This window comes from Bacillus rossius, chromosome 7 (assembly GCF_032445375.1).
Source record: "Bacillus rossius redtenbacheri isolate Brsri chromosome 7, Brsri_v3, whole genome shotgun sequence".
In the NCBI taxonomy this organism is placed as follows: domain Eukaryota; kingdom Metazoa; phylum Arthropoda; class Insecta; order Phasmatodea; family Bacillidae; genus Bacillus; species Bacillus rossius.
The window spans coordinates 26,063,529-26,076,853 of NC_086335.1; the positions used below are offsets into that span (position 1 = coordinate 26,063,529).

The following is a 13,325-nucleotide window of genomic DNA, read 5'->3' on the forward strand; positions in this document are numbered from 1 at the left end:
ATCAATAAAGGACCGTGTGAATTATACTATTATATTCTCGATAATTGTTTGCAATTATGTGGCAATGCTGCCAATTTCGGTGGACTTCATTTTCAAATTATTATATATGTATATATATATAATATATATAGGTCATAGTAGTAATGTAATGAGATAAGCAATGGTAGGTAATTTCATTGAAGATATTAATCCTCGGAAAAGTTCATTACCGAACATGGATCGTAAAATCACTCCTCAAGTAGTTGTATTAATTTTCCAGTTAACTACAGTAGGCGCACTGCGGCATGCCATTAAAGTGCATTCGCATCGCAAAACAGCTACTTGAAATGAGCATTCGTCATTTATGTGCATTTCGCATTTATCGCGTCCCGAGCCAATCTCTGTGGCCGGGAAGATGGGGAAAGCAAGGGGGGAGGGGGCAGAAAAGCGAGCGCAAAGTCCGCGCATGCGCTTCGCAGTCGTTACGCGCATGCGCAGTTAACGACGGACGGCCAATCAGCCGAGGCACGCTGGTCGCTCAGTCGAAGGCGGATACGATGCAAATGTCTGAGGTTACGTCCCGAGAACTAACTCCCCCTCTGCCCTTGCGATGCTCCGCACTGAGATCCTTCTCTTCGCTCGAGCGTGCTAATTAGTTCTTCTCCATTTCAGAGGGTAACTCTCGACCTCACGTAACGTACAAACGTACGTGGCTGTCATTACACTTCTTAGAGGGGTTTCTTTTAACGGCAGTTTCTCGACCGGTTGCAAGAAATATCTCCGGTAATAAAAGTTATAGAAAAACAGCCAACGTGCGTTATGCTTGCATTGGAGTGTTTAAAATTAAATATTTAGTGGCAAGAATTTAAAAAAATCAATTACCCGGTAACATAACTAAAATTAGGGGTATTTTGACTGTGATATCACGCACTTTAACCACTCAGCTTAACTAAAATTGTATTAGAGTTTCGAAGAATTGTGATTTATTAATGGTGTTAATCCCAAGACTACAGCGTAATTTTAAAGAGGAATTTTTTTTTTCATGGCTATAAATGGGGGTGCCTCCCATTCCAGGTCTATTTTATATTTAAGTTAAACACTAGTAACCATGTAAAGATTTTCATTGGTTCAATTCCAAGAAATTTTTGAGGTCGCATACTTTTAGCATAATTATATGCCAAAGATACATTTTAACGTTTTTGGACCGTGCAAATAAGGAGAATTAAAAGCATTAAAGAAGTTAAACTTTTAAAGTTTAACTGCACACATACCGGTTATTTAAAAAAAATAGTTGGAATTTCTTTCAAAAAATGTTTTTTTAAATTTACCTGGCCTTTCGGAATTCTCAAATATGTGAGAATTTTGACAGCCACGAAAAATAAGATAAGTTTTTGAAATAGAAATTCTAACCATTTCACGAAGTAGCCAGAACCATCGTCTATAAACATAAAAAGTTCGAGTTATGTAGTACGTTAATCTTATTATATACTCAACCCATAAACAATAAAAAAATGTAACCTTGGCAGTTAATTATGCAACATGTATGCGATGTACATATTTTTTAATTTCGTGAAAATAAATCATTTAAAATTCTACTAATTTATATGTGATTAATGTAAATATGAATCGGAGGTTTTCAGAAACAACAAAAGTCACTATTTATTTTTCTGTTTTGAGTTAAGAATGAATTCAACTTCTGTACATGTAGGCGCACATGACACATCTGTCATCCCATTATTTTAAGCTTTAGATGATCATAAAAACTATTATTTATTGCAGTTAAAAAGTAAGCCATAGTGTTATGAGGTTTCTGCGCTAAAACGTTTATACAAAATTACTTTCACCTAGTAACTGTAGAGGTTGGCGATCCATGAGCAACAATTGAATGTTTTGTGTTTCAAGAGAAAAGCTTATTTTTGAGCCCAACGTATGAAGTTGATTTTTTTTTTTTTGCAAACGGTGTGATGTCATTTCCAGTAAGTTTATAATTGAAAACGGTTTCTGCTTGATAATAAAAGAGAAGAAGCAAGAAACAAAACATGATGTTATTAAAAACGAAATGGCGAACACAAGTGATATCACACTATTGGCTTTAATATGTAATTGGTTAGTTTTAGAGAAGAGAGAGCTGATAAAGACACGGAAAAACTTGTAAAGCCGAGTCCACTTACAAGATACAGAACAAAGATGCAGCTACTATTCTGAAGAAGAAAGTGCTGCATGTCGACAACATTTTTCCTTATTTTGAAAATGATTATGTTCATAGCTTCCTGATCTCGACAAAGAATTTAAATTGAAGTACGTTGATGATTTAAGAAAGACTGAAGAATATGAAAGTATCATTACCACGAAAAGAGAGAATACATTCAAGCCCATCTAAAGTAGATCCTCCAGGAAGCTTGTAGACGTTGAAGAAACTTCGACGTCATCGATATAGAATTATTACAGTTATGCTGGTAAAGATGCTGACCTCTACAATGATGGCGAAAGTGATTTTGAAGCTGGTGATAAGACAAAACACTGTAATGAAGAACCTAAAGCTGCGGTATTGGTCGATCATTTGAGACTACTGATGGCTTCGCTTAGGGCAGGAAACTACTCGCACCTCAACGAAGTAGCTTTCATACTCAAATAACTGAGAGACCTGGCTACATACAATAATGACTTGTTTAACCTGCATTAAAAAATAAATTATATTTTGGCTTTCTAAATATTGTTTTATTCCTTGATTTCTGATTCTAAGTAAGACTGAGTTCTTGTAATACAGCTCATTTTTTTTAAAGTTCTTCCAAATGTGCTTGCTTCCTTTTTCTGAATGTGCTTCCAAATGTGCTTCCTTTTTTAATTGTGTAACTAGATGGATGTGCTTCTTATTTTTGATTATGCTTCTGATTGTGTTCTTTTTATTTGTTTTTTATTGTGGTTCCATTTCTACTTCCTTTTTATTGTGCTTCCGATTGTGTTTTCTTGTTTTATTGAGCTTCCGTTTGTGATTCATTTTCGTTGATTTTGCTTCCATTTGTTATTCCTTTTCTCTGATTGTGCTTCGATTTGTTATTCCTTTTCGCTGATTGTGCTTACATTTTTCTTTTTTGATTGTGGTTAAGATTGTGCTTACATTTGTGTTTCCTTTTTCAATTGAGCTTCTAATTGTGCTTCAGATTGTGCTTTCTTTTCGTTGATTTTGCTGACATATCTGCTTTCTTTTCGTTGATTGTGCTAACAAATCTGATTTTTATCGTTCATTGTGCTTACAAATGTGCTTCCTTTTCGTTGTTTGTCCATCCTTTTTTGGTCTTGCTTCCGAATGTGCTTCTTTTTAGATCATGCTTGCAATTGTGCTTTCTTTTTTGATCTTGCTTCTAAATGTGCTTCGTTTTTGATTTTGTACTTCCAATTTTGCTGTCTTCTTTTATTGTGCTTCGAAATATGCTTCCTTTTCGTTGTTTGTATTTTAGATTGTACTTCCTTATCGTAGTTTGTTCTTTAGAATGTGCTTCCTTTTTTAAATGCGCTTCTTTTTTAGAATGTAAGTACATCATCAAGTCTGTAGTCGGAACATGAATGACCTCATGTTTCGGATATGCTTGGTCTAAACGTATGACATTGGACATGGCCTGTTTAAGATTTTCGGCGAGTATCATCGAAAAATACTTCTTGTTTCGAAGTCGCTTGGTCTATACGCCTAACATTGTACAAGATCTGGTTGGAATGTATACAAGTATCGAAAAATTAGAATTTAATTGTAGGCACAGCGACAACGTTTTTTTTTTCTTTTGTAGAACTGGTGTCTTTTATAGACTCGTTTTTGGTAGAGAGAATAACGAATAAACTCCACAACAGATAATGTAAAAACAAAATTTAAAATTTATTTGAAGCATTAGTTACTCTTACCACTGATAAAGAATCGAACCGAGGTGATTGAATCAATCAGTTTAGTAATAGGCAATTTTTTGATGAATTTTTTCTTCTTCTGAATTTATAGATTAATAATGACATATTTTCCAAATGGCGGTCAATATGACTGACAATATGGTGGATGTTGCAACAGTTAACTGTCTGGTAATACTTCACTCTAGCGGGGAAAACTTAAACTAATATGATGGCAACGCACTGGCAGACGTGTGTGCTACGTGGGATTAGCTCTCCTGGTATCGATTACTAATAATAAGATGGCGACTGTCTCTCTAGCAGGTGATGTGTGTTAACTACTGCTCCTATTAACAAGTATTGAAAATAAAGATGGCGTCAACGTCTTTTAGCAGGTGATACTATCAATCCTTCAAATAAAAAAAATTGAATGTGTTTTATTTTTCTATATACCTTCATTAATTCTCGATCGGGTAAATGTTACGATGGCCGTGCGGTCATATGAGTATGTTTTCCAGCCCATGGGTCCTAGCTGTTATGGTTTGAATAACAGCGCATCCTGTGTATTTTGTGAAAAAAAAAATTAAATTTATTGTGCCGATAATGACCACAAAAACCTTAGCAGGTAATGGAACATCGACTTTATGTGCAATGGACAGAGCTATGTTGGCGCTCTCTAGGTTCAAACAGCAGAAACATAGATGACAGAATCCAAGATGGCGGCATCCAGCGGAACAGAAAAAAACACGTTTGGTGGTAATGTCTGAATCCAAGATGGCGGCCTCCAGCAGACGAAACAAGATGACGAACATGACGTCAGAATTGAAGATGGTGACCACAGCATTCCGGGATTGGCGCGCTTGATGTCAATATGGCGAAATTCAAGGCCAAAGGTAAAGGTCGTTGTGGTCAAAGGTCAATTCCAAAGGTCAAGGTTCAAGGTCAATGTATTTCAAGGTCAAAGGTAAAGGGAAACGTCAAATGTCAAATGTTAAGGTCAAAGATCAAATGTTAACATCAAGGTCAAAGGACAAGATCATCCAAGATAGCCGCCGTGATGTCAGAATTCAATATGACGACCGTGAAGAAAAGTGCAACGGTGATTTCATAATTAAAGATGGTCGCCGTGATGTCATCGGAGGTGCAGGTTCCAAGGCAGCAGAAGCCGCCACCTACATCTCACTCCAACTCCTGTGCTCGGACCGCCATTCCTACATTTCTGTCCATAATACCTACTTTCGGATACAATACTGAGTATTTCGTACAATAATTGGCGCATGTTTATATTTTAATTGGGTTTTATTAGGCATTTTTTTTTTCAAACCATGGAGGAGATAATCAAATATCCAATAGTTGGACTTTATTTTGTCGTATCATGCTTATTAATGTGCGCAGTTAATACTTAAAAGCTATCGAGGGAACCGTTTACAAATAACTTTAACTATTGCAGGTGCTGGGACAAAGCATAAATGCCTGGGTAAGAATCCGATCACGGTACTACTGCGAACACTATTTTGTAGTGATAGAGTAGTTTTTATGTGAATGTACAAATTTACAAATATTTTCAATTTTACCTGAATATTTATGTTCCATTAAAAAACATTGTACACAAATAATAATAATAAATTGTAAATATCATATTGGAATTAATAAATTTGTTTCCATAAATTAAACAGCTAATTTCGATTAGTAAAGCTTATAAACTCTACTTTGTTAGTTATATGTTAAGTATTACCATGACATATAGCGTACTCAAAACCATACATCACAAAACTTGTTAATGGGGTTTCTCACTTGAGTTGTTCTCAGTTGATTTTCTTTATTTTTTAAATTAGTGAACTCCACCCAGGCAGCCACATAACCACGGGCCCAGAACAAGTACGCGATTATTCGCTAATTCCACACGCCTGCTTTCTGAGAAAGCATTCAGCCACGCCAAAAAAAAAAAAAAAAAAGAAGTACATTATGAATGGGTGCCGCGAGTAATTTATGCCTCCTCATCTCATCATTGTTTGAAAAATGTGTTGGAACTGTGGTTTGGCTTCGTCATTCAGGAATGCCCTCCTTTATGAATTCATCTCTCTGTCGTAAGTGCCCAATGTGCTGAATCTTAGCTGCATTAAAACAAGAGAACATTAAGAATAATCTTCATTGTATTCATCTTGGCTCGATAATGATACAGGGGTCAGTCCGTGCTTCATTACCGTGGTTGGCGGTTAGAGTTGCTTCATACGTCACGTGATCATGCACAGATGCGCGAGGCAGAAAAAAAAATGCGTGAAAAGAGAAAGAATATAGGATTACTTTGAAATTTTAATGTGCCTTGTTTACATTTTCATATTTTAAAAATAAATATGTGGTTACGAAATTAACACTTTGACTAGAACATGCACAAAAAAGTAAGCCGGGAGATGTCACCTAACATTAACTGTCATCAAGCGACAAATTTTTCATATAAATATAAAATAAGTTGAAAAAAAAATAGTTTGGAAACCTTAAACTATCAATGAATTTAATTTCGGGTAAATTTTATAAGAAACACCAAGCCAAAAATTCATACTAAAAATTATCTGGGCCTGTTTCACTGAAAAAAAAAGAATAATTTCAACAATGTCCATGTTCGCCATTGTTAACTTAAAGGTACGGAGAACTTCAGAACTGCGAATCGTATAGAATGATAAAACATTGGCTTTGACAGCTATACACTTTATTTCAAAAGTATTTGTACAGTATTGCAGGATAATATCAGTGCATTTACAGGACGTTTTCAACATCCACTCATTCCACCAAACTCAATTGCGCGCCGTTCACTTAAACTATTAGGACTGAAAACCACCACCAACAACGCTTCTACACGAAATTTTCCAATGCGGCTGTTTAAACGTTTGATGTGCTAGGAAGAAACAAAATAGTGTTCGCAGTAATACTGGGTTTGGATTTTGGCCAGAGCATTTATGCATTCTGTTGTCGCAGTACCTCCAAAAGTTAAATTTATTTGTAATGGCTTTACAGAATTAACGGCACAAATTAATACGGATAATAAAACAAAATAAAGTACATTTATTTAATATTCGATTATATTTTCAATGGTTTAATAAAAATTATGCTTAAATAAAGCATCAATTAAAAAATAAAATTATGCGTCATTTTTCGGAAGAAATACTAGTATTATTCTGAGAAACGTATTTCATTTATGCAAAAAAAAAATCATAGCCATGTGTTGTTCAAAGTTGCAATATATTAATTGTAGTATTACAAACTATTTCTTGGCAACTGGTTTCCAAAGGAAGGAATGTTTTTGTAAAAGTACAGAGATCGGGGACCGTCTAGTCTTTGCTGTGCGCCCCGTGTGGGCGGGGGACGAGAGAGAGAGAGAGAGAGAGAGAGAGAGAGAGACGGACGCAGAAAGACACAGAGATGAAGGGAACAGCCGAAACGTGGCCGAAACCTCTCGTCGGAGGCTGCAAGTCATGGCGACCCTCGACACAGAAGCCATGAGTGGCGTCGTGGAATGCGCGGGCGAGCCTAAATCATCGACAGCAGTGGTGCCAACGTGCGCGACTCGAAGTCTTCGCCGCGGAGTCCTCATTCAAGTCGCTGTCGGCTGCAGCCGAGCGCAAACAACTGCTCCTAACTCTTTCAGTTTCATTCCCTAAAAGTTTGTGCTGAGATTCATTCCTACTGTTCCGAACACTGCTAAATTGTTAACACGTCGCCACGTTAGTCGATATGTCGTGTTCACTGTACACAATCCTCGTAGTGAATATTACAAAACATCCATCGTACCGAAATCTAACTGACTATAATCTTTGGCTAATACGTTGAATAATTCAACAAACATTTGTAGCGGCAGATAATGAAGCATACTGAACAAAACACTTATTTTAACCGCGTATATATGCATTTTTTTTATCTAAATGTAATTTTTATTAAAAATATTTTCAACACACTTGTATACACAATGGAAACAAATATGTGAGTTTAAAATATCTTGGTTTGCGTTATTTAACTGATAGGTATAAAATATGGTATTTATTTCATATTTCTTCAGTGTTTGATAAAAAATAGCTCAGTTTACCTAGTCTGATTAAATCTCATTAAGAAGTTTTAAAATTAAAATTCTTTAATCATAGAAATGTTATGAAAAAAATGCGTTTGTTAAAAAAAACCCTGTTATTATTTAATTTACTAGCTTATATACCTAAACAACTTCATATTTAGCCTACTTATGTTTTTCGCTTATTAAATTGAAGTTTTGTTTGTTACAATGTTATTATTTACTGAATAAAATGTCACACATGATTGGTTTTTTAATTGAGACAGTTGAACAGTGTGTTTCTCTACTTTCGTGTTTTATTTTTATTACTAGTTAGATTTATAATTTACTCATTTTTTTTCTAGTGAACGCACACCAAAATTTACGCGTTTCGTGTGTAAAAACATAATATTAAATTATCAAATAACACAAGTACAAATATAACATACTTACGAGACACGTTACTACATTGTAGACAAAGTTTGAAAGAAAAAATGACAAAAAAAGGGCTGTGCAAACAATACTTTCTGTAATATTAGTAGACTTTACGCCTATGTGTGTGAAATTGAACAAAGTGCGTCTTTAAAACACTTAAAACAAAAATTGAAACATAGTGTTGAGTGGTCTGTTAACATTGTATGAATGTTATTTGAAATGCAACAATTTATGGCCAGCCAAACACAACAATATGTTCTAACATTATTCACACTGAGTAAAAATCTCTTAAAATAATGAACAAAATGTATGAAATATAGAAATAAAAATATCACAATTATATGCTTTTGATAAATATCTTTGATTAACAAAACTAAAAAGATAAAATAATACGAAATCACTAGTAATAATGTTGCTAACAAACCGACACTGTTTATTTTAATACGGTTGAATATTAAAAAAAAAATGTGCGCGTGTACTTATGTTCGCGCGTTAGAAGATATACTTACTTGGTTTATTAAAATAAAGTTTAATATGCAAATAATTAGTAGAAATAAAATAATCAAAGGACTGGGGTGATATTATAAATACATTTGGTAAAGTATAAATTTAATAAAATAAAAAAATTAAAATAAAAAATCAGTAGGTATTCAATATTAATATAAACACAAGTATAATATTAATTATTTAATTTATTAAACTAATTGAGATGAATTTTAAATAATACTTAAAATTAATTAAATAATCTGAATGTTTGTTGTATTTTATTAATTTTAACTGTTTATTAAAACAATTATGTAATAATTTATAGGGGAAAAAATATTCATACGGAAGCATAACCTCAATTATAAAATTGCATTTGAAAATACACTTGAAGAAGTTAATAAACACAAAATATATCACTAATATATACCTACAATTAATAAATGTCTTTTAAATTATAAGGACCAGTATTCAATATCAATAACCAAATTATTTGATTTAAAAGCACATATACAATTTTTATTTTTATGTAACATTTTTTTCATTTTGTCAATATTTGTTGCATGCTACTACGTATGCATCGTAAAAATCCATTTCCATCTTTTTTTTCATAACGTGCTTAAATAAGCATTACTTAACTTCACTTATATAAAAACACTTGAAAATATACTTAAGAAAGATTAAAAACACAATTTCTATCTCTAATAATCACACTAAATATATGTTTTCAATGATATGGACCAGTATTAAATATCAATCACTAAATTATCAGATTTATAATTTTTATTTATATATTTTTTCGTCCTGTAAAATTTTTTTACATGATGCGCGCACATCGTAAAAATTCATTCTCATAATTTTTCCAAAACGCGTCCAAAAAAAGTACAACTTCAAAAATACATATCTCTAGAATAAGGACACGTAGTGAGAGGTGTATCCGACGAGTCTCGCATTGTGGCAATGCTAAAACTTGACCCCTGATGTTGCAGTCGTTCTTCGGGCGGACGTACAACAACCTGGGCTCGATCACGGAGTGCAAGAACAACGGCGAGTGCGTGATCAACAAGAAGAACCGCACGTCGTGCAAGGCGTGTCGGCTGCGCAAGTGCCTGCTGGTGGGCATGTCCAAGAGCGGCTCCCGCTACGGCCGCCGCTCCAACTGGTTCAAGATACACTGCCTGCTGCAGGAGCAGCAGCAGCAGCAGCAGCACCAGCAGCAGGTGTACTCGCAGCAGCAGCACCCGGGGCAGCCCGCGGCGCTCAGGCAGCAGCAGCAGCAGCAGCAGCCCAAGGGCAAGGGCCTGGCCGGGTGGGACAAGCCCGACGTGGAGGCGAAGGCGCGGGTCGCCTCCCCGCACCGCCAGCTGCCCCTGCTGCAGCACAGCTACGGCGAGGCCGCCGCGGCGCTGTGGGCCGCCAGGAGCAGCCTGCTCCCCTTGCACCACCCCCACCACCACCCCGGCCACCCCGCGGGGCCGCTGTCCTTGCCCTTCCTGCCGGCGCCCTTCCTGCAGGGCGCGTTCCCGCAGGGCGTGCTGCCCTTCGCGCAGGCGCAGCGCCTGCCCTCGTCCTGCGGCTCCTCGACCTCCTCGACCTCGCCGCCCGACTCGCCCGGGCCCCGCCGCGAGGAGGACTCCTCGGGCGAGGAGGGCCCTGTGGCCGTGCTGCGCGCGCTGGGCCCGGTGCAGGAGCAGCCCATGGACCTGTCCGTGCGCGGCGCCCGGCCGGCCGAGCCCGAGGACCGCCGCCCGCTGGACCTCAGCGTGGCGCTGCACCCCAGGTAGTGACACTCTCGTGCCCGCGCTGTGCCCATGTACCGTACTGCATCGCTGGAGTGACTTCAGTGCCAGGTCGTCTGTGAGCATTGTGATGCTATCCGCGTGTGTTTCCCCCATCAACAGTATTCCAGTTTCGAACCGGCCAGTTCACGTCGACTACAAGCAGGGGCGCAACAACTAAATTTCCAAAAAGGGGGGGGGGGGGCAATATACTTTTTTATAAAGAATCATGGATCCCCCATATTGAAGCGGGGGGTCCGGGGTTTCCTCCCCCGGGAAAATTTGTATTTCAAAGTGGAAAATGGTGCTATTTAAGCAGTTTTATTATACAAAAATTGATTACACTGCACTTTATTTGCCCCCGTTTGCCACCACTTCAAGGTTTTAGAAGGGGGGGGAGATATCCTTGCCCCCCCCCCATCTGTTGTTGCGCCCCTGACTACAAGCAAACATTAAATTATGTATGACTCTTGCTTTAGTTACTTGCTATCCTTTTTGTCACCATTGTGTATATATGTAAGTACATCTCGCTTAAGACCATAGAACAATGTTCACGTGATCTTTCCCAAATAGTGCACTGTTTCCAAACAGTTTTGCAAACGTTTACAGATTTATTTATGAAAAATGAACAAAATGTACAGTGGAAAAAAAAAATTTGTATTTCTTCACAGAATCAAGGACCCTTATTTTTAATATTATTAATCTATTTCATAGGTTTACAGTAGGTAACAACAGCTTTTCCAGCGCTTTTTGTCAGTTGTGCGTTAAGCAATTAAAGCTTGAAAAATGTGTACCGTAAAAAATAATAAGTAAAAACCTAAGGTTTTAAAAAATAGAACAAAAGCGTTAGTAGGTAGTCTTAACCATACCTTTAGAACTCTCACATACACAGTAGTTGAAATGTCAGACCTTACGTAATTGTGAATTCAAACAGTTGCAGTTTCCTGTTGCATTTATAGATTTGTAATGTGCGTTAATCTAATGCCGGTTATAAGCGCACCATTTTGTACTTCAATATTTAGTTGCAAATAACTACTGTTATTATTTAGACTTCATTAGGAGTGAGCATCTTCAAGCATCATCGTCGTAGGATCGCTTCTCGTGCAAATTCGGCAATAGTCGTACTCACCTACCGAAGACAGAAAAATTGCATAAAGTTTCGTATTGAAAAAGTACGAAGATCAGATCTGGTTTTGGGTAGATTTCTAAGAAAGATTACCATAGCGTGACATTCGGAAAAAATTTATATAGTTTTTTGTTTCATTGTCCATAGACCACAAAACCATCGTCAACTCAAAAGCATAATGTGAATTTAGTTGTAAGCTATTCAATGCTGGATGAATTGAGTTGAAAACATTCGAAATATTTTCGATTTCTGAAATGTGAGAAATATTTTCTAGATATTCCGTAATTTTACGGTTCATTCCCGTAAAACTTTACCATATATTTACGGAAATATTTAACAGCGCAGAAAGTGAAACAACGAGAATAAATAGTTTGCAATAACCATTAAAAATTCTTCAGAAATAAATCATCCCAAAGTTTGTATGGTTCGATATTAAACTGCGTTAACATCAATGTTTTAATCTATGTTTTTTTAATTGGTGTTAGCGGTTTTTAAAATCTAACCAAATTTCGCCAGTTTTTACTTAATGTACCTATAGTAACTAAATAAACAAAAAAAATTTCAATTAAATAAATTCATGAGTTATCTTACAACCATACTGCTTGTTATCAATTAGGAACGATTAAAAACTCTTTTAGGAGCATGGATTGAATTTTATTGAAAATTATGGTACAGTTTTAATCATTAGTTTTACAGTCAGGTAATTTATGGAACACTTCTCTGATAGGCTGACTAAATTTACGGATGGGGATAAATGTTGAAACCGATAAAAAGATCCATCGGCCCTTAGCAACGTCCGCCACATTTACCGGATTTGAACTGAATATCGAAACAGTAACCTTTCTGCGTTTCCAGATACAACAGTATTTTAAAATTTGCCATCTAACAAAATGTTTTTGAATATACTATAGAACTTAATTTTAACTAACTAAACTAATGATTAATTTACTATATAACTGTTCAAGGAAATACAAAAAAAATATTTAAAAGGAAAGTGGTATAATTGTTTAATAACATATTTTGAATAACTAACGCAATCGACTGTTCAAAGGTGGGTAGATTTTTTATGTAGATTTTTATATCATTTGTAATGAATTCCTTGTAAAACCGAAGCGTTTATTCAAGCCTAAAAAGTATTTAAGTAGATTATTCAATAAAACATACTGGTCAAAACGATATTTTATAAGTAAGATACATTCGTGTGTAATTTCGTTATAAATGAAAGGCAACGTTACAAATCATAATGTGTATGCTATATAATAACTAACAAACAAAGAAGAAAATTGTTCTATGGTCATCAAGTGCATTATGTAAAATAAATTTATTATTTATCTATATCATTCGAACATCGATGTAGTGTTCAAATGTATTTGTTTTTAATACTGCATTATAAAACGTGAAAATATAATTTATTAAAGACTATGGTATACTTGAAAGACTATTTTTTAATGTAAAGAATTTTATTGGAAATCTGTATAAACAAAAATGTACAATCTTGTAAGAATCATGTAGAAAAATATTGAAGTGTTTTGTGGCATTTGGTGTACTTATGGTTACCTTTGTTTTATCTGCAGTGAAAAATTACCAGTAAAACAAAATCATTTGATGTCTTTAAAAT

The 13,325-nt window shown here is 35.8% G+C and overlaps 1 protein-coding gene across 1 annotated transcript in view; it reads left to right on the forward strand.

The window, feature by feature from the left end:
• LOC134534516 (nuclear receptor subfamily 1 group D member 2-like) overlaps window positions 1–10,587 on the forward strand; it is a 58,972-nt gene extending 48,385 nt beyond the window's left edge. The window contains exon 3 of the mRNA XM_063372995.1: window positions 9,793–10,587. Within this exon, the coding sequence (XP_063229065.1) occupies window positions 9,793–10,587 (795 nt within the window). The remainder of the gene's footprint in view (window positions 1–9,792) is intronic.
• The last annotated feature ends 2,738 nt before the right edge of the window (window positions 10,588–13,325 follow it).